The sequence below is a fragment of the Ranitomeya imitator genome, chromosome 4 (assembly GCF_032444005.1).
Source record: "Ranitomeya imitator isolate aRanImi1 chromosome 4, aRanImi1.pri, whole genome shotgun sequence".
NCBI classification, from domain to species: Eukaryota; Metazoa; Chordata; class Amphibia; order Anura; family Dendrobatidae; genus Ranitomeya; species Ranitomeya imitator.
In genome coordinates this window covers 384,187,372-384,214,002 of record NC_091285.1, presented here as the reverse complement: position 1 = coordinate 384,214,002, position 26,631 = coordinate 384,187,372, and the positions used below count along the sequence as shown (strand labels likewise).

The window sequence follows — 26,631 nt, the reverse complement described above, 5'->3', positions numbered from 1 at the left end:
TAACCCTAGCCCTAATGGGAAAATGGAAATAAATACATTTTTTAAATTTTTCCCTAACTAAGGGGGTGATGAAGGGGGGTTTGATTTACTTTTATAGCGGGTTTTTTAGCGGATTTTTATGATTGGCAGCCGTCACACACTGAAAGACGCTTTTTATTGCAAAAAATATTTTTTGCGTTACCACATTTTGAGAGCTATAATTTTTCTATATTTTGGTCCACAGAGTCATGTGAGGTCTTGTTTTTTGCGGGACGAGTTGATGTTTTTATTGGTAACATTTTCGGGCACGTGACATTTTTTGATCGCTTTTTATTCCGATTTTTGTGAGGCAGAATGACCAAAAACCAGCTATTCATGAATTTCTTTTGGGGGAGGCGTTTATACCGTTCCGCGTTTGGTAAAATTGATGAAGCAGTTTTATTCTTCGGGTCAGTACGATTACAGCGATACCTCATTTATATCATTTTTTTATGATTTGGCGCTTTTATACGATAAAAACTATTTTATAGAAAAAATAATTATTTTTGCATCACTTTATTCTCAGGACTATAACTTTTTTATTTTTTTGCTGATGATGCTGTATGGCGGCTCGTTTTTTGCGGAACAAGATGACGCTTTCAGCGGTACCATGGTTAGTTATATCTGTCTTTTTGATCGCGTGTTATTCCACTTTTTGTTCGGCGGTATGATAATAAAGCGTTGTTTTTTGCCTCGTTTTTTTTTTTTTTTTCTTACGGTGTTTACTGAAGGGGTTAACTAGTGGGCCAGTTTTATAGGTCGGGCCGTTACGGACGCGGCGATACTAAATATGTGTACTTTTATTGTTTTTTTTTTTTTATTTAGATAAAGAAATGTATTTATGGGAATAATATATTTTTTTTTTTTTCATTATTTTGGAATATTTTTTTTTATTTTTTTTACACATTTGAAATTTTTTTTTTTTTACTTTTTTACTTTGTCCCAGGGGGGGACATCACAGATCAGTGATCTGACAGTTTGCACAGCACTCTGTCAGATCACTGATCTGATAGGAGTGCAGGCTGCTTCACAGTGCCTGCTCTGAGCAGGCTCTGTGAAGCCACCTCCCTCCCTGCAGGACCCGGATCCGCGGCCATCTTGGATCCGGGGCTGGAGGGAGCAGGGAGGGAGGTGAGACCCTCGCAGCAACGCGATCACATCGCGTTGCTGCGGGGGGCTCAGGGAAGCCCGCAGGGAGCCCCCTCCCTGCGCGGTGCTTCCCTGTACCGCCGGCACATCGCGATCATCTTTGATCGCGGTGTGCCGGGGGTTAATGTGCCGGGGGCGGTCCGTGACCGCTCCTGGCACATAGTGCCGGATGTCAGCTGCGATAAACAGCTGACACCCGGCCGCGATCGGCGGCGCTCCCCCCGTGAGCGCTGCCGATCGCATATGACGTACTATTGCGTCCTTGGGAAGTAAAGCCCACCCCACATGGACGCAATAGTACGTCTAATGGCAGAAAGGGGTTAAAGGGAACTTGTCACCAGGTTTGACCGATATGAGATATAACTATAATGCTGTATATAAGCCCCCAACCCAACCTGCAAGAGAAGAAAAAAAAAACAACTTTTATTATACTCACCTGCAGGGCTGTCCAGTCCGAAGGTTGTCAATATTTTTAGTCCGGTCCCTCCCATCTTCTTACGATCACCGTCCACCTTCTTGCTTTGTGTGGATGACATGTCCCTGCAACATCCACACAGGGTTCCCAACATCGTGCTCCTGTGCAGGTGTACTTCTCTGCCGTTTTGAGGGCAGAGAAAATACTGCAGTGCGCAGGCGCCGGGGCTCTTTGATTCCGCAGGGAAAGCTCTTTTTTTATATATACAGCATTATAGAAGGATGTAAATCAGCCCTGAAAGGTGCTGGATGTATCTCATATCAGTCAAACCTGGTGACAGCTTCCCTTTAAGCATACATAAAAGTGTGGTCAGTCGCAATTTTAGGCACCGCTGAAAAAAGGGTTTTCAGCTGAATCACGTCACTGTAAAATGTTTCCAACAAAAGCTTCGAATCAATCCACAAAAAAAAACAAACAAGTCCCCCACCCCCCAAAAAAAAGAAATCCAGTGAATTCTGCATTCTAAATACAAATGCCCCCTCCCTTCTTGGCCCCACAGCCAAAATTGCACTCTAGAATTCAGCTGGCACTCCTGCCGTGCGCCCAAACAGTAGTTTTTCACCACATAGGGTAGCTGTGTACTCAGGAGAAATCACAACATATTTTGGGGTCTATTTTCTCCTGCTACCATTCGGAAAGGGGCTAAAGCAACATTTTTGCTGGAAAAATGTATTTTTTCATGGCTCAACGTTATAAAATTCTGTGAAGCATCTGTGTGTTCAAGGTGCCCACCACACCTCCAGATAAGTTCATAGAAGAGTGTAATTTCCTAATGGGGTCACTTGTGGCGGGTTTCCACCATTTAGGCACCTCAGGGGCTCTGCAAATGTAACATGGTGTCCGCTATATATTCCAGTGTTACAAAAGGGTATCGACGTACTCAGGAGAAGCTGCACAAAAAACTGTATGGTCCATTTCCTCCTGTTATAGTTTTGAAAATGCAAAATTTGGAGCTAAATCAATATTTTGTTGAGGAAAAAGTAAAATTTTTCATCTTTTCTTTCCACATTACTTTAATAATTCTAGTAATTTTGAGCAAATAATTCTATAGTAAATCTAGTAATTGTTGGAAAAATTAGAAATTGCTCAAACTTTTAACCATTCTAACTTCCTAACAAAAGAAAATATATAAAAAAAATGATGCTGATGTGAAGTAGACCTGTAGTAAATGTTATTTAACCCCTTTCTGACATCCGATGTACTATCCCGTCCATGTGGGCTGGGCCCGTCTGACCATGGACGGGATAGTACATCATAGCCAATCGGCACTTTAACCCCCGGAACATTGCTACCAAACATGATCGCAGCGTTCTGGGAGCAGGAAGAGGGGCTGTCAGCTCTGACAGCCCCTCTGCCTTTGGATTGTAGAGGTCCCGATCGCTGCCATGGAGACCCGATGTCGTCATGACGACATCCGGGTCTCCAGAGCTGAGAGACTTCTTGCCATGCGCAGTGCATGTCAGGAAGTCTAAGGTTAGTGCACAGAAGCGGCAGCGCTGACAGCTTCTATAGCATGCAGATCTGCATGCTATAGAAGCGATCAGCCTGCATAAAATGCGTGTCCCATAGTGACACAGTGCAAAAGTAAGAATGAAATAAAAAGAAAGGAAAAAAATTTAAAATAATTGTAAAAATATTTTAAAAATAATAATAAAAAATCATTATTTATTCCATCATTAAATGAATATTTGAATAAAAAAAATCAAAATAATAAAAGTACACATTTGGTATCGCCACATCTGTAACGACCCGACCTATAAAACTGTCCTACTAGTTAACCCCTTCAGTGAACACCACTTAAAAAAAGGCAAAAAAAAATGCTTTATCACTATACCGCCGAGCAAAAAGTGGAATAACACGCGATCAAAAAGACAGATGTAAATAAATGTGGTACCGCTCAAAACATCATCTTGTCCAGCAAAAAACAAGCCCCCATACAGCTCCATCACCAGAAAAATAAAAGTTATGGCTCTCAGGATAAAGCGATGCAAAAATAATTAGTTTTTATATAAAAGTTTTCATTGTATAAAAGCGCCAAAACATAAAAAATGATATAAATTAGGTATCGTTGTCATTGTACTGACCCGAAGAATAAAACTGCTTTATCAATAATTTTACCAAACGCGGAACAGTATAAACGCCTCCCCCAAAAGAAATTCATGAATAGCTGGTTTTTAGTAATTCTGCCTCACAAAAATCGGAATAAAAAGTGATCAAAAAAGTCACGTGCCCGAAAATGTTACCAATAAAAACGACAACTCGTCCCGCAAAAAACAAGACCTCACATGACTCTGTGGACCAAAATATGGAAAAATTATAGCTCTCAAAATGTGGTAACGCCAAAAAAATTTTTTGCAATAAAAAGCGTCTTTTAGTGTGTGACGGCTGCCAATCATAAAAATCCGCTAAATAACGTGATATAAAAGTAAATCAAACCCCCCCCCCCTTCATCACCCCCTTAGTTAGGGAAAAATTAAAAAATTTAAAAAATGTATTTATTTCCATTTTCCCGCTAGGGTTGGGGCTAGGGTTAAGGCTACAGTTAGGGTTGGGGCTAAAGTTAGGGTTAGGGTTTGGATTACATTTAGGGGTGTGTTTGGTTTAGGGTTTGCGTTATAATTGGGGGGTTTCCACTGTTTAGGCACATCAGGGGCTCTCCAAACGCGACATGGCGTCCGATCTCAATTCCAGCCAATTCTGCGTTGAAAAAGTAAAACAGTGCTCCTTCCCTTCCGAGCTCTCCCGTGTGCCCAAACAGGGGTTTAGCCCAACATATGGGGTATCAGCATACTCAGGACAAATTGGACAACAACTTTTGGGGTCCAATTTCTCCTGTTACCCTTGGGAAAATACAAAACTGGGGGCTAAAAAATAATTTTTTGGGGAAATTTTTTTTATTTTTATTTTCATGGCTCTGCGTTATAAACTGTAGTGAAACACTTGGGGGTTCAAAGTTCTCACAACACATCTAGATAAGTTCCTTGGGGGGGTCTAGTTTCCAATATGGGTTCACTTGTGGGGGGTTTCTACTGTTTAGGTACATATGGGGCTCTGCAAACGCAATGTGACGCCTGCAGACCATTCCATCAAAGTCTGCATTCCAAATGATGCTCCTTCCCTTCCGACCTCTGCCATGCGCTCAAACGGTGCTTTCCCCCCCCACATATCGGGTATCAGCGTACTCAGGACAAATTGGACAACAATATTTAGGGTCCAATTTCTCCTGTTACCCTTGGAAAAATACAAAACTGGGGGCTAAAAAATAATTGTTGTGGAAAAAAATTTTTGTTTTATTTTTACGGCTCTGCATTATAAACTTATGTGAAGCCCTTGGTGGGTCAAAGTGCTCACCACACATCTAGATAAGTTCCTTAGTGGGTCTACTTTCCAAAATGGTGTCACTTGTGGGGGGTTTCAATGTTTAGGCACATCAGTGGCTCTCCAAAAGCAGCATGGCGTCCCATCTCAATTCCTGTCAATTTTGCATTGAAAAGTCAAACGGCGCTCCTTCCTTTCTGAGCTCTCCCATGCGCCCAAACAGTGGTTTACCCCCACATATGGGGTATCAGCGTACTCAGGACAAATTGGACAACAACTTTTGGGATCCAATTTCTTCTCTTACCCTTGGGGAAAATAAAAAATTGGGGGCGAAAAGATATTTTTTGTGAAAAAAAAGTTAAAAGTTCATTTTTATTTAAACATTCCAATAATTCCTGTGAAACACCTGAAGGGTTAATAAACTTCTTTAATGTGGTTTTGAGCACCTTGAGGGTGTAGTTTTTAGAATGGTGTCATACTTGGGTATTTTCTATCATATAGACCCCTCAAAATGACTTCAAATGAGATGTGGTCCCTAAAAAAAAAAAAAAAATGGTGTTGTAAAAATGAGAAATTGCTGGTCAACCTTTAACCCTTATAACTCCCTAACAAAAAAAAATTTTGGTTCCAAAATTGTGCTGATGTAAAGTAGACATCTGGGAAATGTTATTTATTACCGTATATACTCGAGTATAAGCCGACCCGAGTATAAGCCGACCCCCCTAATTTTGCCACAAAAAACTGGGAAAACGTATTGACTCGAGTATAAGCCTAGGGTGGAAATGCAGCAGCTACCGGTGAATTTCAAAAATAAAAATAGATCATTATTTCCCCATAGCTGTGCCATACAGTGCTCTGCACCGTTCATATTTCCCCATAGCTGTGCCCCATATACAGTGCTCTGCACCGTTCATTGTGCCCCATAGCTGTGCCATATACGGTGCTCTGCACCGTTCATTGTGCCCCATAGCTGTGCCCCATATACGGTGCTCTGCACCGTTCACTGTGCCCCATAGATGTGCCATATACGGTGCTCTGCACCGTTCATTGTGCCCCATAGATGTGCCATATACGGTGCTCTGCACCGTTCACTGTGCCCCATAGATGTGCCATATACGGTGCTCTGCACCGTTCACTGTGCCCCATAGATGTGCCATATACGGTGCTCTGCACCGTTCACTGTGCCCCATAGATGTGCCATATACGGTGCTCTGCACCGTTCACTGTGCCCCATAGATGTGCTATATACGGTGCTCTGCACCGTTCACTGTGCCCCATAGATGTGCCATATACAGTGCTCTGTGCCATATACGGTGCTCTGCACCGTTCATTGTGCCCCATAGATGTGCCATATACGGTGCTCTGCACCGTTCACTGTGCCCCATAGATGTGCCATATACGGTGCTCTGCACCGTTCACTGTGCCCCATAGATGTGCTATATACGGTGCTCTGCACCGTTCATTGTGCCCCATAGATGTGCCATAAACGGTGCTCTGCACCGTTCACTGTGCCCCATAGATGTGCCATATACGGTGCTCTGCACCGTTCACTGTGCCCCATAGATGTGCCATATACGGTGCTCTGCACCGTTCACTGTGCCCCATAGATGTGCCATATACGGTGCTCTGCACCGTTCACTGTGCCCCATAGATGTGCCCCATACAGTGCTCTGCACCGTTCATTGTGCCCCATAGATGTGCCATATACGGTGCTCTGCACCGTTCACTGTGCCCCATAGATGTGCCATATACGGTGCTCTGCACCGTTCACTGTGCCCCATAGATGTGCCATATACGGTGCCCTGCACCGTTCACTGTGCCCCATAGATGTGCCATATACGGTGCCCTGCACCGTTCACTGTGCCCCATAGATGTGCCATATACGGTGCTCTGCACCGTTCACTGTGCCCCATAGATGTGCCATATACGGTGCTCTGCACCGTTCACTGTGCCCCATAGATGTGCCATATACGGTGCCCTGCACCGTTCACTGTGCCCCATAGATGTGCCATATACGGTGCCCTGCACCGTTCACTGTGCCCCATAGATGTGCCATATACGGTGCCCTGCACCGTTCACTGTGCCCCATAGATGTGCCATATACGGTGCCCTGCACCGTTCACTGTGCCCCATAGATGTGCCATATACTGTGCCCTGCACCGTTCACTGTGCCCCATAGATGTGCCATATACGGTGCTCCGCACCGTTCACTGTGCCCCATAGCTGTGCCATATACGGTGCTCCGCACCGTTCACTGTGCCCCATAGATGTGCCATATACGGTGCTCCGCACCGTTCACTGTGCCCCATAGCTGTGCCATATACGGTGCTCTGCACCGTTCACTGTGCCCCATAGATGTGCCATATACGGTGCTCCGCACCGTTCACTGTGCCCCATAGATGTGCCATATACGGTGCTCTGCACCGTTCACTGTGCCCCATAGATGTGCCATATACGGTGCTCTGCACCGTTCACTGTGCCCCATAGATGTGCCATATACGGTGCTCTGCACCGTTCACTGTGCCCCATAGATGTGCCATATACGGTGCCCTGCACCGTTCACTGTGCCCCATAGATGTGCCATATACGGTGCTCTGCACCGTTCACTGTGCCCCATAGATGTGCCATATACGGTGCTCTGCACCGTTCACTGTGCCCCATAGATGTGCCATATACGGTGCTCTGCACCGTTCACTGTGCCCCATAGATGTGCCATATACGGTGCCCTGCACCGTTCACTGTGCCCCATAGATGTGCCATATACGGTGCCCTGCACCGTTCACTGTGCCCCATAGATGTGCCATATACGGTGCCCTGCACCGTTCACTGTGCCCCATAGATGTGCCATATACGGTGCCCTGCACCGTTCACTGTGCCCCATAGATGTGCCATATACTGTGCCCTGCACCGTTCACTGTGCCCCATAGATGTGCCATATACGGTGCTCCGCACCGTTCACTGTGCCCCATAGCTGTGCCATATACGGTGCTCCGCACCGTTCACTGTGCCCCATAGATGTGCCATATACGGTGCTCCGCACCGTTCACTGTGCCCCATAGCTGTGCCATATACGGTGCTCTGCACCGTTCACTGTGCCCCATAGATGTGCCATATACGGTGCTCCGCACCGTTCACTGTGCCCCATAGATGTGCCATATACGGTGCTCTGCACCGTTCACTGTGCCCCATAGCTGTGCCATATACGGTGCTCTGCACCGTTCACTGTGCCCCATAGATGCTCCACATAAATCTCTGCCGCCGCCGCTGCTGCTGCTGCAATAAAAAAAAAAAAAACATACTCACCTCCCTTGATTGCAGCTCCCGGCGTCTCGTTCCGGCGCCTCCATCTTCCCGGCGTCTCTGTTCTGACTGATCAGGCAGAGGGCGCCGCGCACACTATATGCGTCATCGCGCCCTCTGCCTGAACAGTCAGAGCGCAGACGCCGGGAAGATGGAGCGACGCTCGGCGGCTGGAACGAGGACAGGTGAATATGCTATACTTACCTAGTCCTGGCGATCCTCGCGCTGTCCCTCTGCCTGGTCTTCGGTGCCGCAGCTCTTCCTGTCAGCGGTCACCGACACCGCTGATTAGAGGAATGAATAGGCGGCTCCGCCCCTATGGGAGGTGGAGCCGCTTATTCATTTCTGTAATGAGCGGTCCCACGTGACCGCTGAAGAGGGGAAGAAGCTGCAGCACAGAAGACCGTGGGACGGCAGGGACAGCGCGAGGATCGCTGGGACTAGGTAAGTATACCTCAGCGCCCTCACCCCCTCACCCGCCGACCCTGCCACCCACCTTGACTCGAGTATTAGCCGAGAGGGGCACTTTCAGCCCAAAATTTTGGGCTGAAAATCTCGGCTTATACTCGAGTATATACGGTAAGTATTTTGTGTGACATATCTCTGTGATTTAATTGCATAAAAATTCAAAGTTGGAAAATTGCGAAATTTTCAAAATTTTCGCCAAATTTCCATTTTATTCACAAATAAACGCAGGTAATATCAAAGAAATGTTACCACTATCATGAAGTAAAATATGTCACGAGAAAACAATGTCAGAATCAACGGGATCCGTTGAAGCGTTCCAGAGTTATAACCTCATAAAGGGACAGTGGTCGGAATTGTAAAAATTGGCCCGGTCCATAACGTGCAAACCACCCTTGGAGGTAAAGGGGTTAACACGTGGTGATGCAAAAACTATTTTTTGCAATAAAAAGCGTCTTTTAGTGTGTGATGGCTGCCGATCATAAAAACTAGCTATAAATAGTAAATCAAATTCCCCTTCATCACCCCCTTATTTAGGGAAATATAATAAAATAAAATTTTTTTTTTTCAATATGGGGTATCAGCGTACTCAAGACAAATTGCACAACAACTTTTGGGGTCCAATTTCTCCTGTAAACAAATAAAAATAAAACAATTTGGACATGAAGTACATTTTTTTGTGAAAAAAGTTAAATGATCACGATAAATAAACTTCTTTGAATGTGGTTTTGAGCACCTTGAGGGGTGCAGTTTTTATAATGGTGTCACTTTTGGGTATTTTCTATCATATAGACCCCTCAAAGTGACTTCAAATGTGATATGGTCCCTTTAAAAAAAAAAAAAAAAAAAAAAATGGTGTTGTAAAAATGAGAAATTGCTGGTCAACCTTTAACTCTTATAACTCCTTAACAAAAAAAAAATTGTTCCAAAATTGTACTGATGTAAAGTAGACATATGGGAAATGTTACTTATTAAGTATTTTGTGTGACATATCTGTGTGATTTTTAAGGGAATGAAAATTCAAAGTTTAAAAATTGCGAAAATTTTTTTTTTTAAACACACAAATGCAAGTCATATCAAATAAATTTTTCCACTATCATGAAGTACAATATGTCAGAATCACCAGGATCCGTTGAAGCGTTCCGAGTTATAACCTCATAAAGAGACAGTGGTCAGACAGTGGTCAGAATTGTAAAAATTGGCCCGGTCATTAACATGCAAACCACCCTTGGGGGTAAGGCTACTTTCACACATCAGGTTTTTTGTTTCAGGCTAAATCTGGCTCTTTGGAGAAAAACCGGAACCGGAAAAAATAAAAACCGGAACCGGTTTTTCCCCCATTGACTTGTATTAGCGCTGGATGGCCCAGCGTTTCTTCCAGTTTTTTTCCGGATCCGGCGAACATTCAATTCCAGTGTCTGGAAAAAACGTCTACTGTAACGTTTTTTTTTGTCTCCGGCGAAAAAGCCTGAAGCGCTTCCGGCTGTTTGCTAGAATGGAAGCCTATGGGAGCCGGAAGGTGCTGGATCCAGAAAAAGGCGCGTCCGGCGGCCTGATCCGTTTTTTTTTTTAACCCAATAATCTAGATAGGCTAGCCGGATCCGTAAAAAAACGGATCCGTCGCATCAGTTTTTCACAATCTGCGCCGGATCCAGTTTTTCCAACATTCGCCGGATTTAGCCTGAAACAAAAAAACCTGATGTGTGAAAGTAGCCTAAAGGGGCTAATATCCATTTTGTGTGATTATTACTCTGGTTTAAGGGCATAAAAATTTAAAGTTTGAAAATTACAAGGTTTCCAATTTTTTGGGGAGCAAATCTTCAATTTTCATAAATGAAATACAAAAAATCAACCAAAATTTACCAACAATAAGAACTACTATTTGCGTGTTTTTTTTTACAGTCTCGGTATCACTGGGAATCAGTTGAAGCGTTCGAGAGTTAACGTATATACTCATGTATATGCCAAGATTTTCAGCACATTCTTCTTATGCTGAAAACACCCCCCCCCCCCCCTCTCGGTTTATACACAAGTCACTTTCCAGAAAGCCAGCGGGGGAATGGCGGAGCAGCAGCAGGAGTCGGCTGCTGTGGCACAGTGACAGCTGCAGCCGCCGGCTAACAAGACATCATACTCGCCCTTCTCCATCGCTGCATCTCCGTCCCAGCGCCGGAAGCTCTTCCTGTGCTCAGCAGTTACGTACCACTAATTAAGGTAATGAATATGCACGCATCTCCACTCCCATAGGCGTGGAGCGCATATTCATTACCTTAATGAGTAGTACTACGTGACCACTGACTACAGGAAGAGCTGCCGCGCCGGGACAACGGAGATGCAGCGACAGCGCGAGGAGGGTGCATAGGACGGGGGGGAAAGAGCCGAGCCATGCGGGACCGAGTGAGCCACACATTGCAGGACAGGGATGAGGGGACAATGCATACCCGGCTTATACTCGAGTCAATAAGCTTACCCAGTTTTCCGTGGCAAATTTAGGTGCCTCGGCTTGTACTCGGGTCAAGTATATACGGTACCTTTTATAAAGAGACGGGTCAGAATTGAAAAATTGGCTTGGCCAGGAAGGTGAAATCAGACTGGGGGATACAGGAGTTAAACTGACATGACTGATGACTCTCCATTTCATAGGGGGCATAGTGGCTGTGGCAGTGACTGCAGCCTCTGCCCCCTGATGTCGTCCTGTGTGAGTATGTCAACACGCACTAGGGATTCTCAAATGAAATGTCATCAAACAGGAAGATGGTAAAAAAACAAACGCATATTAAAGAGTGAACAGTAGGGAATTTTTAATTTAGGTATATTAGAAAAGCAATTAAAGTATTACATTAAATGGATTTTTAGGATTAAATTAGTCTGTTTCAGACCACCTGTTTAACCCCTTACTGCCATCAGACATACTATTACGCTGATGGCAGTATCTCCCGCTTTGATGTGGGCTCCGGCGGTGAGCCCGCTTCAAAGGCGGGACATGTCAGCTGTTTTGAATAGCTGACATGTGCCCACAATAGGCGCGGGTGGAATTGCGATCCCAGCCCCGCAGTGTGAATAAATAAGACACTGCAGGACTGGGATTTACAGGCAGGGCGGCCGCACAGGCGCAGTCAGCTAGACTGCATATGAGGACAGACGGGCAGCGCTCACTGCGCCTGCCCAAGGAATGACAAAAGAGCGCAGGCGCCGACTGATTTCAAAACAGCGAGAGCGCCCGGCGCCAAGAAGACTTGAGTGACGGCTGTGAGGCGTCTGCAGCAGGGTGGGAAAGGCCTGCCTCCAGGACTGGAGAAAGGTATTTAGGACAAATTACAAAACGGATTATCTCTGCAGTTACAGCACCCAGAACTAAAAGAGCCACCTTGTCAGAATGCTGCATTACTGCTGCACAAGGTGGCTCTTTTAGTTTCAAACAGCGGGGGGGGGTGGCAGGTTCCCTTTAAGGGGTGGAGCAGGAGGTTTTTTTTTTTTTTTTATAATTTTGTCTTGTGTACACTCATTAAACAGGAAGGTTCTTCAGTTTTGTATTTTTTTTTTTTGTCAATCTGGAAAAGTTATGTAATACTCTGACTCCCAGATCGCTGCTGGTAACAATGTTGTCAGCGACATATGCAGACGTCTTCCCCATGCTGTTCCCATTCCATTTGGGTGCTGCTTCCATCCATTTCAGCTATTTTTTTTGCCTCCCCAACCTTGCTGTTTTTCCCATTGACTTCCATTATACTCTGTACCCGAGTTGAGCCCGTCCCAGCACCCAACCTGCTCGATTCGAGTACTGAGCACTCAGGCATTTTGGTGCTCGATCATCACTAATTAGTATGTACCTTGTGTATTTTTATATTTATTTTGTCTATATTAAATGCAATCTGCCAGCAGTATTTCCCACCACCAACTATTTATCTGTAGCTTTTTCAAATACAAGTCCGGCTATACCTTTACATGGCCAGTCCATTGTAGAGCCGAAGCCTCTATTACTCCAGCCCTATTACTCGCTCAGTGCTTCCTCCTCCTGGTTGACTGACCGTACCTGTGATTGAAAATCACACAGCATATAGTCTGTAAGTCAATTTAGAGGAGCTGGGGCCAGGCTGAAATAGAGCTGGAGTGACAAATGCTTCAAATCTTCAAGCAGCTCTTCAGCTTAATTTGCATATCAATTCAAGTATTAATTTCTCAGTAATGGAGGAACAGACAGGTCATGTAATGGTATTGCTGGACTTGTCTTTCAAAGAACTACATGAAAATAAATAGTTTAAGGTGTGAAATCCTGATGACAGATTCCATTTACGGCAAAGAGCGCTCATAAACGGCACGTTTCTACAGTTCTTGGAGGACTGCACCCAACATTTGAAGCCCCTGCCATTTTTACTTCTGCAAGCCATATTAATCATTTATATTAGCAGAGTGGGGTGTGGTGGTCTCGTGTTTGTGTGATTTCCTCAGGGGTGCTTTTATCAGCATGCACTATATTTGAGCATAGCCCATGGTACATGACTATTCTGCCCCGAGGCACGGCTGACTCTGGCCTTCTGACTGCTCATGGTAGACCCCGAGGCACGGCTGACTCTGGCCTTCTGACTGCTCATGGTAGACCCCGAGGCACGGCTGACTCTGGCCTTCTGACTGCTCATGGTAGACCCCGAGGCACGGCTGACTCTGGCCTTCTGACTGCTCATGGTAGACCCCGAGGCACGGCTGACTCTGGCCTTCTGACTGCTCATGGTAGACCCCGAGGCACGGCTGACTCTGGCCTTCTGACTGCTCATGGTAGACCCCGAGGCACGGCTGACTCTGGCCTTCTGACTGCTCATGGTAGACCCCGAGGCACGGCTGACTCTGGCCTTCTGACTGCTCATGGTAGACCCCGAGGCACGGCTGACTCTGGCCTTCTGACTGCTCATGGTAGACCCCGAGGCACGGCTGACTCTGGCCTTCTGACTGCTCATGGTAGACCCCCGAGGCACGGCTGACTCTGGCCTTCTGACTGCTCATGGTAGACCACGAGGCACGGCTGACTCTGGCCTTCTGACTGCTCATGGTAGACCCCCGAGGCACGGCTGACTCTGGCCTTCTGACTGCTCATGGTAGACCCCGAGGCACGGCTGACTCTGGCCTTCTGACTGCTCATGGTAGACACTGATCTCCTCCCACATTATGTCTCTCCCTCTATCAGTTTCATTTCTGTTATGTCTTTTAGACTCTGGTCCTGGTTTTAAAGCAGTGCCCTCCCTCCTTGTTTGTCAAGTTTCACAAGAATGATTCAACTTTTCCTGTTGGGGATGGTTAATGTGTGATCAAGCCTGTAATAAAGAGTAAATAAAAAAGGGCTCTTGATTAGATTGTTACAATTGCTCTTTTAGTCAAGTGCTTCTCAACTACACAGCATTGCCCTCTGGTCACCGAAAAATCTAAGGATTGCTGCGACCCTGCAATTGCTCGTAAAAATCAGACGCGATGATATCACACCTTTGTGGTTGCCCCCTTGTGACCTAATGAGTCCACTTTTATGTCTGTCTAATTTAGTGACATCCCAGAATATTTTCTAACTCGTGCCCTAACTAATATTAGATGCTGGATTTAAAAAAAAAACAAAAAGTGACCTTGTTAGACCGCTGTCACACAACTTTTTTCTCTTTTTTTTCAGTGCTGGACCCATTTTCCATGTGTCAGTTTGTACAATCTTTGTTGCATCTATTTTTTACGTATGTGGAAAACAATCGCTTTTTCTACATGTTAAGCAGTAATAGGGTTTGTTCACACAATGCATTTTTTCTACACTGGTTTTTCTTGCAGTAAACGGTGCAGCATTTTTACAGTGCCAGTAATTGAGATTTATTAAATCTCATGCACATGCTCCTTTTTTCCTTGTGGATTTAAATCTTCAAAGAACTTTTTTTAAAATCTACCTCATATTTATTTTTTTCTCAGTGTATTTCACCCATTCAAATAAATGGAGAAAATACACAAGCAAAGATGCATTAAAAATACATATATTTTGTGCAAAAACCAGTGAGCTGGCATAAAAACAGAGTAAAATATATTTTTACAATTTTATGTATTTTTACTTGTGATTTTTTTTTTTTTTTTTTTCCCCCCCCCATTCATTTGGATGGGTGAAAAACACTGATGGAAGAGACACACTGAAGATTTGAAAAAAATGCTTTGATGGTGATTTTCTTACTGTGACCTACTATATGTAGCTAAAACTGAAACTGCTGTCTGACTCACTAGAATAAATTGATAGTTTAAGAGGTGGTCCGAGATACAATTAATTTTTATTGTAAATCCCAATCTATTTAATGCCATAATCTAACCTATTTTTATAATATACCGTATATACTTGAGTATAAGCCGACCCAAATATAAGCTGAGGCACCTAATTTTACCACAAAAAAATGGAAAAACTTATTGACTCGAGTATAAGTCTGGTATACATTGTCCCCTCATTCCCATCCTGGTAGGCACGGCCCCCTCATCCCCCATCTTGGTAGGCACGGCCTATTAACTATTTTACCGCCAATCAGAGGGAATGTTTACTGCACTGTCATGCACGTGACAGCTGTGCAAACACTGGATGTTCGGGTCCCCTACTCAAGTGAATGGTATTTGGGTACTGTTCTGGTACCTGAACCCAAACTTTTTTTTTTAACTGTTCGGCAGAACCTGCCGGACCCTAACCTCCAGGGGTCCACCTATCTCTAATGGAAAGTCATGACACCAGCTGAGATCTCAGTAATTAACCCCTCTGTGACCTTAGACGTACTATCCCGTCGAGGTGCCCTGGGCTTATCTGACCCTGGACGGGATAGTACGTCATAGCCGATCGGCCGCGCTCACGGGGGGAGCGCGGCCGATCGCGGCCGGGTGTCAGCTGCTTATCGCAGCTGACATCCGGCACTATGTGCCAGGAGCGGTCACGGACCGCCCCCGGCACATTAACCCCTGGCACACCGCGATCAAAGATGATCGCGATGTGCCGGCGGTGCAGGGAAGCACCGCGCAGGGAGGGGGCTCCCTGCGGGCTTCCCTGAGCCCCCCGCAGCAACGCGATGTGATCGCGTTGCTGCGAGGGTCTCCTCACCTCCCTCCCTGCTCGAGCCCCGGATCCAAGATGGCCGCGGATCCGGGTCCTGCAGGGAGGGAGGTGGCTTCACAGAGCCTGCTCAGAGCAGGCACTGTGAAGCAGCCTGCACTCATATCAGATCAGTGATCTGACAGAGTGCTGTGCAAACTGTCAGATCACTGATCTGTGATGTCCCCCCCTGGGACAAAGTAAAAAAGTAAAAAAAAAAATTTCCAAATGTGTAAAAAAAATAAAAAAAAATATTCCAAAATAATGAAAAAAAAAAAAAATATTATTCCCATAAATACATTTCTTCATCTAAATAAAAAAAAAAAACCAATAAAAGTACACATATTTAGTATCGCCGCGTCCGTAACGGCCCGACCTATAAAACTGGCCCACTAGTTAACCCCTTCAGTAAACACCGTAAGAAAAAAAAAAAAAAAACGAGGCAAAAAACAACGCTTTATTATCATACCGCCGAACAAAAAGTGGAATAACACGCGATCAAAAGGACAGATATAAATAACCATGGTACCGCTGAAAGCATCATATTGTCCCGCAAAAAAAGAGCCGCCATACAGCATCATCAGCAAAAAAATAAAAAAGTTATAGTCCTGAGAATAAAGCGATGCAAAAATAATTATTTTTTCTGTAAAATAGTTTTTATCGTATAAAAGCGCCAAACCATAAAAAAATGATATAAATGAGGTATCGCTGTAATCGTACTGACCCGAAGAATAAAACTGATTTATCAATTTTACCAAACGCGGAACGGTATAAACGCCTCCCCCAATAGAAATTCATGAATAGCTGGCTTTTGGTCATTCTTCCTCACAAAAATCGGAATAAAAAGCGATAAAAAAATGTCACGTGCCCAAAAATGTTTTCAATAAAAACGTCAACTCGTCCCGCAAAAAACAAGACCTCACATGACTCTGTGGACCAAAATATGGAAAAATTATAGCTCTCAAAATGTGGTATTGCAAAAAATATTTTTTGCAATAAAAACGGTCTTTCAGTGTGTGACGGCTGCCAATCATAAAAATCCGCTAAAAAACTCGCTATAAAAGTAAATCAAACCCCCCTTCATCACCCCCTTAGTTAGGGAAAAATAAAAAAAAATGTATTTATTTCCATTTTCCCATTAGGGCTAGGGTTAGGGCTAGGGTTAGGGCTAGGGCTAGGGTTAGGGCTAGGGTTAGGGCTAGGGTTAGGGCTAGGGTTAGGGCTAGGGTTAGGGCTAGGGTTAGGGCTAGGGTTAGGGCTAGGGTTAGGGCTAGGGTTAGGGCTAGGGTTAGGGCTAGGGTTAGGGCTAGGGTTAGGGCTAGGATTAGGGTTAGGGTTAGGGTTGGGGCTACAGTTAGGGTTGGGGCTAAAGTTAGGGTTAGGGTTTAGATTACATTTACAGTTGGGAATAGGGTTGGGATTAGGGTTAGGGGTGTGTCAGGGTTAGAGGTGTGGTTAGGGTTACCGTTGGAATTAGGGTTAGGGGTGTGTTTAGATTAGGGTTTCAGTTATAATTGGGGGGTTTCCACTGTTTCGGCACATCAGGGGCTCTCCAAACACGACATGGCGTCCGATCTCAATTCCAGCCAATTCTGCGTTGAAAAAGTAAAACAGTGCTCCTTCCCTTCCGAGCTCTCCTGTGTGCCCAAACAGGGGTTTACCCCAACATATGGGGTATCAGCGTACTCAGGACAAATTGGACAACAACGTTTGTGGACCAATTTCTCCTGTTACCCTTGGGAAAATACAAAACTGGGGGCTAAAAAATAATTTTTGTGGGAAAACAAAAAGATTTTTTATTTTCACGGCTCTGCGTTATAAACTGTAGTGAAACACTTGGGGGTTCAAAGTTCTCACAACACATCTAGATAAGTTCATTGAGGGGTCTAGTTTCCAATATGGGGTCACTTGTGGGGGGTTTCTACTGTTTAGGTACATTAGGGGCTCTGCAAACGCAATGTGACGCCTGCAGACCAATCCATCTAAGTCTGCATTCCAAATGATGCTCCTTCCCTTCCGAGCCCTCCCATGCGCCCAAACGGTGGTTCCCCCCCACATATCGGGTATCAGCGTACTCAGGACAAATTGGACAACAACTTTTGTGGACCAATTTCTCCTGTTACCCTTGGGAAAATACAAAACTGGGGGCTAAAAAATAATTTTTGTGGGAAAACAAAAAGATTTTTTATTTTCACGGCTCTGCGTTATAAACTGTAGTGAAACACTTGGGGGTTCAAAGTTCTCACAACACATCTAGATAAGTTCATTGAGGGGTCTAGTTTCCAATATGGGGTCACTTGTGGGGGGTTTCTACTGTTTAGGTACATTAGGGGCTCTGCAAACGCAATGTGACGCCTGCAGACCATTCCATCTAAGTCTGCATTCCAAATGGCGCTCCTTCCCTTCCGAACCCTCCCATGCGCCCAAACGGTGGTTCCCCCCCACATATGGGGTATCAGCGTACTCAGGACAAATTGGACAACAACTTTTGTGGTCCAATTTCTCCTCTTACCCTAGAGAAAATACAAAACTGGGGGCTAAAAAATAATTTTTGTGGGAAAAAAATTTTGTTTTATTTTTATGGCTCTGCATTATAAACTTCTGTGAAGCCCTTGGTGGGTCAAAGTGCTCACCACACATCCAGATAAGTTCCTTAGGGGGTCTACTTTCCAAAATGGTGTCACTTGTGGGGGGTTTCAATGTTTAGGCACATCAGTGGCTCTCCAAACGCAACATGGCGTCCCATCTCAATTCCTGTCAATTTTGCATTGAAAAGTCAAACGGCGCTCCTTCCCTTCCGAGCTCTCCCATGCGCCCAAACAGTGGTTTACTGCCACATATGGGGTATCAGCGTACTCGGGACAAATTGGACAACAACTTTTGAGGTCCAATTTCTTCTCTTACCCTTGGAAAAATAAAAAATTGGGGGCAAAAATATAATTTTTGTGAAAAAATATGATTTTTTATTTTTACGGTTCTGCATTATAAACTTCTGTGAAGCACTTGGTGGGTCAAAGTGCTCACCACACCTCTAGATAAGTTCCTTAGGGGGTCTACTTTCCAAAATGGTGTCACTTGTGGGGGGTTTCAATGTTTAGGCACATCAGTGGCTCTCCAAACGCAACATGGCGTCCCATCTCAATTTCTGTCAATTTTGCATTGAAAAGTCAAACTGCGCTCCTTCCCTTCCGAGCTCTCCCATGCGCCCAAACAGTGGTTTACTGCCACATATGGGGTATCAGCGTACTCAGGACAAATTGGACAACAACTTTTGAGGTCCAATTTCTTCTCTTACCCTTGGAAAAATAAAAAATTGGGGGCAAAAATATAATTTTTGTGAAAAAATATGATTTTTTATTTTTACGGTTCTGCATTATAAACTTCTGTGAAGCACTTGGTGGGTCAAAGTGCTCACCACACATCCAGATAAGTTCCTTAGGGGGTCTACTTTCCAAAATGGTGTCACTTGTGGGGGGTTTCAATGTTTAGGCACATCAGTGGCTCTCCAAACGCAACATGGCGTCCCATCTCAATTCCTGTCAAGTTTGCATTGAAAAGTCAAATAGCGCTCCTTCCCTTCCGAGCTCTCCCATGCGCCCAAACAGTGGTTTACTGCCACATATGGGGTATCAGCGTACTCAGGACAAATTGGACAACAACTTTTTGGGTCCAATTTCTCCTGTTACCCTTGGTAAAATAAAACAAATTGGAGCTGAAGTAAATTTTTTGTGTAAAAAAGTTAAATGTTCATTTTTATTTAAACATTCCAAAAATTCCTATTAAACACCTGAAGGGTTAATAAACTTCTTGAATGTGGTTTTGAGCACCTTGAGGGGTGCAGTTTTTAGAATGGTGTCACACTTGGGCATTTTCTATCATATAGACCCCTCAAAATGACTTCAAATGAGACGTGGTCCCTAAAAAACAATGGTGTTGTAAAAATGAGAAATTGCTGGTCAACTTTTAACCCTTATAACTCCCTAACAAAAAAAAAAATTGGTTCCAAAATTATGCTGATGTAAAGGAGACATGTGGGAAATGTTACTTATTAAGTATTTTGTGTGACATATCTCTGTGATTTAATTGCATAAAAATTCAAAGTTTGAAAATTGCGAAATTTTCAAAATTTTCGCCAAATTTCCGTTTTTTTCACAAATAAACGCAGGTACTATCAAAGAAATTTTACCACTATCATGAAGTACAATATGTCACGAGAAAACAATGTCAGAATCACCAGGATCCGTTGAAGCGTTTCGGAGTTATAACCTCATAAAGGGACAGTGGTCAGAATTGTAAAAATTGGCCTGGTCATTAACGTGCAAACCACCCTTGGGGGTAAAGGGGTTAAAAAAGACACTTGCCAGCTGGTTCAACTGATGACCTATAAAAAAAAAGTGTCTCAATACCAAGGTGCCACACAAGAAACATTTCATGATGAGTAAAACCAGTGAGATAACTCAAGACCTTTGGAACCTTATTGTTGCAAAACATACTGTTTGCATTGGTTACAGAAGAATTTCTTACTACTGATGGTTCCAGTGAACACTGTTTGGGCATAATCTGGAAGTGGAAAAAAACATAATTTTACCATAAACCGAACATGACCAGGTGCTTCCCACAAGAGTTAAGGCAAAGGAGTGAATGGAATTATCAGAAGAGTTGTTGTACAGAAAGACCTGGAATAGGCAAGTACAATTTTTTCCAAGAAAACTAGAAGTAATGCGCTCAATCTTCATGGCATGTGTGCACGCTCACCACGCAAGACTCCTTTGCTAAACAAAAGCATGTTCAAATGCAGTTAAAGTTTGCTCAACAACATTTAGATAAGCCTGTGATGTACTGGGAGAATATAGTCTAGTCTGATGAGACCAAAATTGAAATCTTTGGATGCCATAATACACACCATGTTTGGAGGCCAAAAGGTACTGCATCTTGCCCGAAAAACACCATACCAACATTGAAGTATGGAGCTGTTTATGGTCATGGTGTGGGCTGTTTTTCAGCATACGGCACTGGCAAACTTCATATGACTGAAGGAAGGATGAATGGATAAATGAACCGAGCCATTCTTGATAAATCTCTGCTGCCATCAACCAAGATGATGAAGATGAAACGTGGGTGGAGATTTCAGCAAGACAATGATACCACAGCCAAGGAAATTATCAATTGGTTTCAGAGAAAAAAATAAAACTTCTAGAATGGCCCAGCCAATTACCTGACCTGAATCCAATAGAAAATTTATGGAAGGAGGGTCACTTCATTTCAAGTGAACCAATGCAATTTTCATCTGTTTTTAATTCATTTGAGCTTTTGTTCTTGGTAATAGTGTTAAAGAATGCAAAATGTGAAGAGAAAAGAATTATACTATGAGTTCTCCGATAGAAAGGAACAACTAAATAATGTAATACTGGTATCATTCTGGCTAAGTGCATATAGCTTTCCAGCCTACTGCTGACTTGTACTCATGGTCATGGTCTGGATAAATGCTATTGCATCTGTCCATGATAGTGAACCCATTGCAAGTTATTTAGTTTTTTGCATTTTTCTACAATGAAAAACTGAGAACAAAAGGACACTTTTTTTGGCCTCTTTTTGTTAAAACGAAATCTCTGACCATGTGGGAGCTTTTCCCAGCGTATTCGTTTGGCCAATCTATGCCTGTATGAAAATCACATTAGCAAAGCACAGTGTGTAGTTTTCTTGGACATTATAGCAAATAATGTAAGAGTCATACTGCTCACTGAGGCTCTGGCGTTTCAGGACCAGTGGATTACAAGACCATATGGTCACAGTGCTAATTTGTGATCTCCTTATACATTATATAGTCTTTTACGTTATTACCTGGGACATGGTATAACAGTTTTATTATTTGGAATTAGGAGTAGGTTTAATTTTTATGTTTCTCTAAACTTGGATGAAATCTTGTGTTTTCTGTTTTAGTTTCTCTGGTGATGGCGGACAGTTTTTTTACCCAAACTACTGGGATGGAGGTGATGAATGGACACACGGACCCGCCGCAAAGTAATAAAAGTGATCTTGACATGCTGGAACAGATCAAGCAGCTGCTTGTGGAAAACAATAAATTAAAGGGTAACCAATAAATTATTATCTTAAGGATTGTGTTTATACCTTCAGATTTAGACACTTGTTATATTAAAAAGGCAAGACACAAGCAGAAAAATAGTTTGAGTGCTACAACTGGTTTAACAGGAAAGTTAGAGTATTTGAAAAATTGCATTAGCCATAATTCATAGGTCTATAATGCATTCACATTATGGTTTCTGTATAGCCACCATAAGTCATCACTTGACTGGACGTTTTATTCCTGTGATGCTTTTATCATAGGTCGGTAGAATCACATTAAGGCCTGGACTTTAAAGATGCTAAAATGTGCCCCCATTACAGCCATCTGAACCTTTCATCAGATTCCGCATCTTAAACTGGCCACATTATGGAGTAGTGGCTACAGTTAGATAAAACATAGTTTTTATGTTTTAATTTCTCTTCTCCATTGTAAAGTTTAGGTAATAATGGCCAGTTGAAATTAGATTTGGTCTCTGGGATTGTCTACTTCTTCCCCCTACATGTGCTTGACCAATCATAACCGGGCAGCAATAGACAGGGGTAAAAACAAGCCCTCACAGCTACTGGGTAGAGATGCCTAACTCTGCTGTATCATTACAAAGCCTTCTAGGTCTCCTCTCACAACTCTGACAGCCGTTGCCCCTCCCCCACTCTGACTGCTGTGAGATATCTGGAAGTGTTCCTAATGATAACGCAGTCCTGTTGCATTGCTACACAGTAGCTGGAGAGAACAGTGAGCAGGGTATGTTTGTGTGTTTGTTTTTTGTTTGATTTTTTTTTTTCCCTGCAAGATGCTGCTTGCTTATGATGATTATGTAACGCATGTAAAAAAAAAAAAAAAACGGATACGTGGTTGACATTTTTAATTTTTTTTTTAATAAAAAAAAAAGCGTGAAAACCATCTCGGTGACAAGTTCTACCCAAACTCTAGTGACTCCCTTTATTATGTGCCAATCGAGCCTCAAAATAGAAGAGAGACAGAGCAGGACCAGTGACTGACTGAGTTTGACACCTGCCTGTGGAAAGCTGAGTAGATAAGGTGTACAGCCCATGGGGGCATCCTCAGCCTCAAATGTACGGAGTACTAAAAAGCAAAACCAAAAACATGGGTCTGCACACCTTTAAGTATAAATGTAATATGAAGGTGCACATGTAAGCTGTGGCCACTATCAGTCAAGTATAATCTAGCATTGCAAAACTGCAGTAAGTAACTAAACAGTAAAGCTGTGTGCACACACTGCAAATTTAGTGCAGATTTAGTGCAGATCTGCAGCGTTTTTTTCCCGCCAGAAACGCTGCAAATCCGCACTGTGATTTACAGTACAATGTAAATCAATGTGGAAAAAAAAAAAAAAAATCCACGCAGAAACGCTGCAGATTTCAAAGAAGTGCATGCCACTTCTTTTGTGCGGATCTGCAGCATTTCTGCACCCCTCCATTAATAGAAATACGCAGTGGTAAAAACTGCAGAAAATCCGCACAAATTCCGCATCAACTACGCACAAAAACCGCGGCAAATCCGCACCTGCGGATTCTGCCCGGAGATGCGGATTTTGTGCAGAAAATTCTGCACCTCTTTTCTTATGTGTGCACATAGCCTAACACATGAAAGAAAAAAAACAACCCAGGGTAATTACATCCTCATTGGATACACTTTGTTGCAGTGGGATGGCTTTTACTTTTTTTTTTTATTGAAAACGTCAAAATACCCTGTTTTTTTTTTTTTTTTTGTTTGTTTTTTTTTACATGTATTCCACATTATTTTTATTCTAAGTTACAATTGTCTTTTAATGGTCACAGTATAGTGTAGTATGCATGTGCACATATACACTGTGACCATTAAGATTCAAATGTGACCTAGAATAAAAACAATGTGTTGAAACACTGCACTAAGTTACTGGATGGTAATACATGTAAAAACATAGGGTACTTTGACGTTTTCCATAAAATAAAAAAAGTTAAAGCCATCCCACTTCACCAAAGTGTATCCAATGAGGATGTTATTACCCTGTTTGTTTGTTTTACATATGTCACTGTTTAGTTACTTACTGCATGTTTATGCTATGTTATGTTTGTGTGATAGTGGCCACAGCTTACATGTGCACCTGCATATTACACTTAATACTATCAGGTGTGCAGGCCTTTATTTTTGGTTCTGCTTATGATTGGTCAGCGTCTTGCAGAAGAAGTACACGCTCCCAGTGACAAATCTCTGGCAACACTCAGTTGAACTATAGCTTAAATTACTGTATAACCTTAAAGGGATTTTCATATTAAAGATGTCAGCAGGTTTTTTACTGTGTAATCTGAAGACTACCGGATATAATGCTGAAACACCGAATTCAGTGATGTGTCACTTGTCAAAGTGCGTGCTGTTTACTAACTGTGATAAGCACCTCACTGTCTATGGATTTTGTACATGGAGAGCCAGGTGTGGGCAGGGTTAGCTTTCTCAGCTCTGCTTCATTCTAAATCTGAAAGCTCTGATTGTGTCACAGTGGTTGCACCCAGTAATCTAAGTGATACATGACTAGATTCAGCTTCTCTTTTCCTACATCACGCTACTCTCAGGTGAGGTAGCAGAGACCTGCTGACAGATTCCCTTTAATGAGCTATTCTTGGCATGGATCATCAATATCTGATTGGTGGAGGTGAGTCCACTGGTACCGCTGCTGTTCCTGACGATGGTGGCATTCTTATATGCTCAGTGGCAGAGCTGCACTGCATGGCTCCATCCACTGTATTGTGGTCCCGATGGGTACTACACCTCTGCCACTTATTGATTCAAATAGGGGCTGATGTGCAGCACCCGGCCGTTGCCAGAATACAGTTGACGGAGCTATGCTGTGATAGGCAGTCAATAGAAAAGTCACTGACAAACGCTTTAACTTTACAAGCTAATAACTTCACAATGGAAAGAAGTTAAAAAAAAAAAAAAAAAAAAAGCAGGAAAAAGTTTAGTTCAGTCCTGCAGCCACTTTTTTCATTACGTGGCCAGTTTAACCTGCTCAAACTCGTGAAAGGTACATCTTAAGAAGTTTTCCAGGCTCAGCAGAGCCTATATGGCTGCAGACTGCTGAATCATGACTGCAAGCCATTTCGGGTTCCCCTCTACCAGTGCAATTGGGAGGACACGTGACTGCAAGTCACGTGCCGACTAATGTTTCATTCATTTGAGAGTGACAGTAGTGTGCACACTGCACATAATCACAACTTGGCAGTCTGCAGTCACTATGCGAATGCAGAAATTTCTTGTGAGCCCGGAAACCACCTTTAAAATGCTCCTTCTGTGATCTGTCATGTTTCTTTTGTAGGAAGTGTCTCTAGAGCAGCTTTTAATGGAAACTTATTTAAAACCCCTTCCAGTCAGAAAGAAATTTCTGGTTAATTTCTTAAGAATAGCTGATTTCTCTAAATGAAATATACATACATACATACTTTAAAGCGTTTTAAATTAGATATTTTTTGGGTTTAGAAACAATGAAGCAAAAGAATCAAGAAATGAAGGAGCGCCTTGAAGAGTTGTTAAAGAGAGAAAAACTGAGGGAGGAACAAGGGCAGACTGAATCTGGATATATAGAAGCGAAGCAGCGCCTGTGTGAATTAAGTCGGGAGAATGAACTGTTGAGGAAGGAAATCCAGCAATTAAAGGAGCAAGGAAACCTATCCACTCAGGTACCTGTTAATAAAATCACAGTATCGCACAGGAATTCTGAGGTTCTAACTGACAAGTATTAGTAAAATCCTTTGATTGATGCGGAATTGGTGTTTGTACAGACTAGAGTATTTGCACTTTTGATTAAATTCTGGACTATTCTGTTTTTCTTATACTGACATGGCTACTGCAGCCAATCACTGGCCATAGCAGTGACGCATTGGCCACCACTGAGGCCACAAATTGGCTGCATTACACGAATGCCATGTCAGCCAGAAGCATAAGCCAGGGGAATGTCACGGTACCAGTTAACCTCTGGGAATGGATAAGTGAGCAACTTTATCTATTTCTCCTTCACCTCATTGGGGGACACAGGACCGTGCGTGCGGGGCCGGACTGGCCATCGGGCAGTTCTGGCAAATGCCAGAAGGGCCGATGCCAGTAGTAGGCCACTGCGCGCCGACTCACCCAGCCCCCCCCCCCCCACACCAGCGCCGCCGCCGCATTCAACTATACCGGCGTCATTCCCCGCTCTGCCTCTGACACTGCGGGTGCGCGTGCACTCACTGTGTCCCAGGCAGTGCAGCAGCAGCCGCCGAGACAGGAGCAGGGAGCAACGTGGGCACGAGGAGAGGTGAGGAGTGTGTGTGTGTTTTTTTTTTTTTTTTTTTTTTTAACTGGACTGTGGGGCCATTCTCTGGAGGGGGGGGGGGGGGAGGAGAGATGCGGGCTGTGTTGTATACTACTGTGTGGGCAGTGCTGTATACTACTGTGTGGGCAGTGCTGTATACTACTGTGTGGGCAGTGCTGTATACTACTGTGTGGGCAGTGCTGTATACTACTGTGTGGGCAGTGCTGTATACTACTGTGTGGGCAGTGCTGTATACTACTGTGTGGGCAGTGCTGTATACTACTGTGTGGGCAGTGCTGTATACTACTGTGTGGGCAGTGCTGTATACTACTGTGTGGGCAGTGCTGTATACTACTGTGTGGGCAGTGCTGTATACTACTGTGTGGGCAGTGCTGTATACTACTGTGTGGGCAGTGCTGTATACTACTGTGTGGGCAGTGCTGTATACTACTGTGTGG

The 26,631-nt window shown here is 43.6% G+C and overlaps 1 protein-coding gene across 1 annotated transcript in view; it reads left to right on the top strand.

Annotated features, from left to right (window-relative positions):
* The window catches only part of OPTN (optineurin), a 106,065-nt gene that overhangs the window by 8,736 nt on the left and 70,698 nt on the right, over window positions 1-26,631 (top strand). The window contains 2 exon segments of the mRNA XM_069765201.1: window positions 21,744-21,893; window positions 25,363-25,562. Of these exon segments, the coding sequence (XP_069621302.1) occupies window positions 21,755-21,893; window positions 25,363-25,562 (339 nt within the window). The 5' untranslated portion in view covers window positions 21,744-21,754.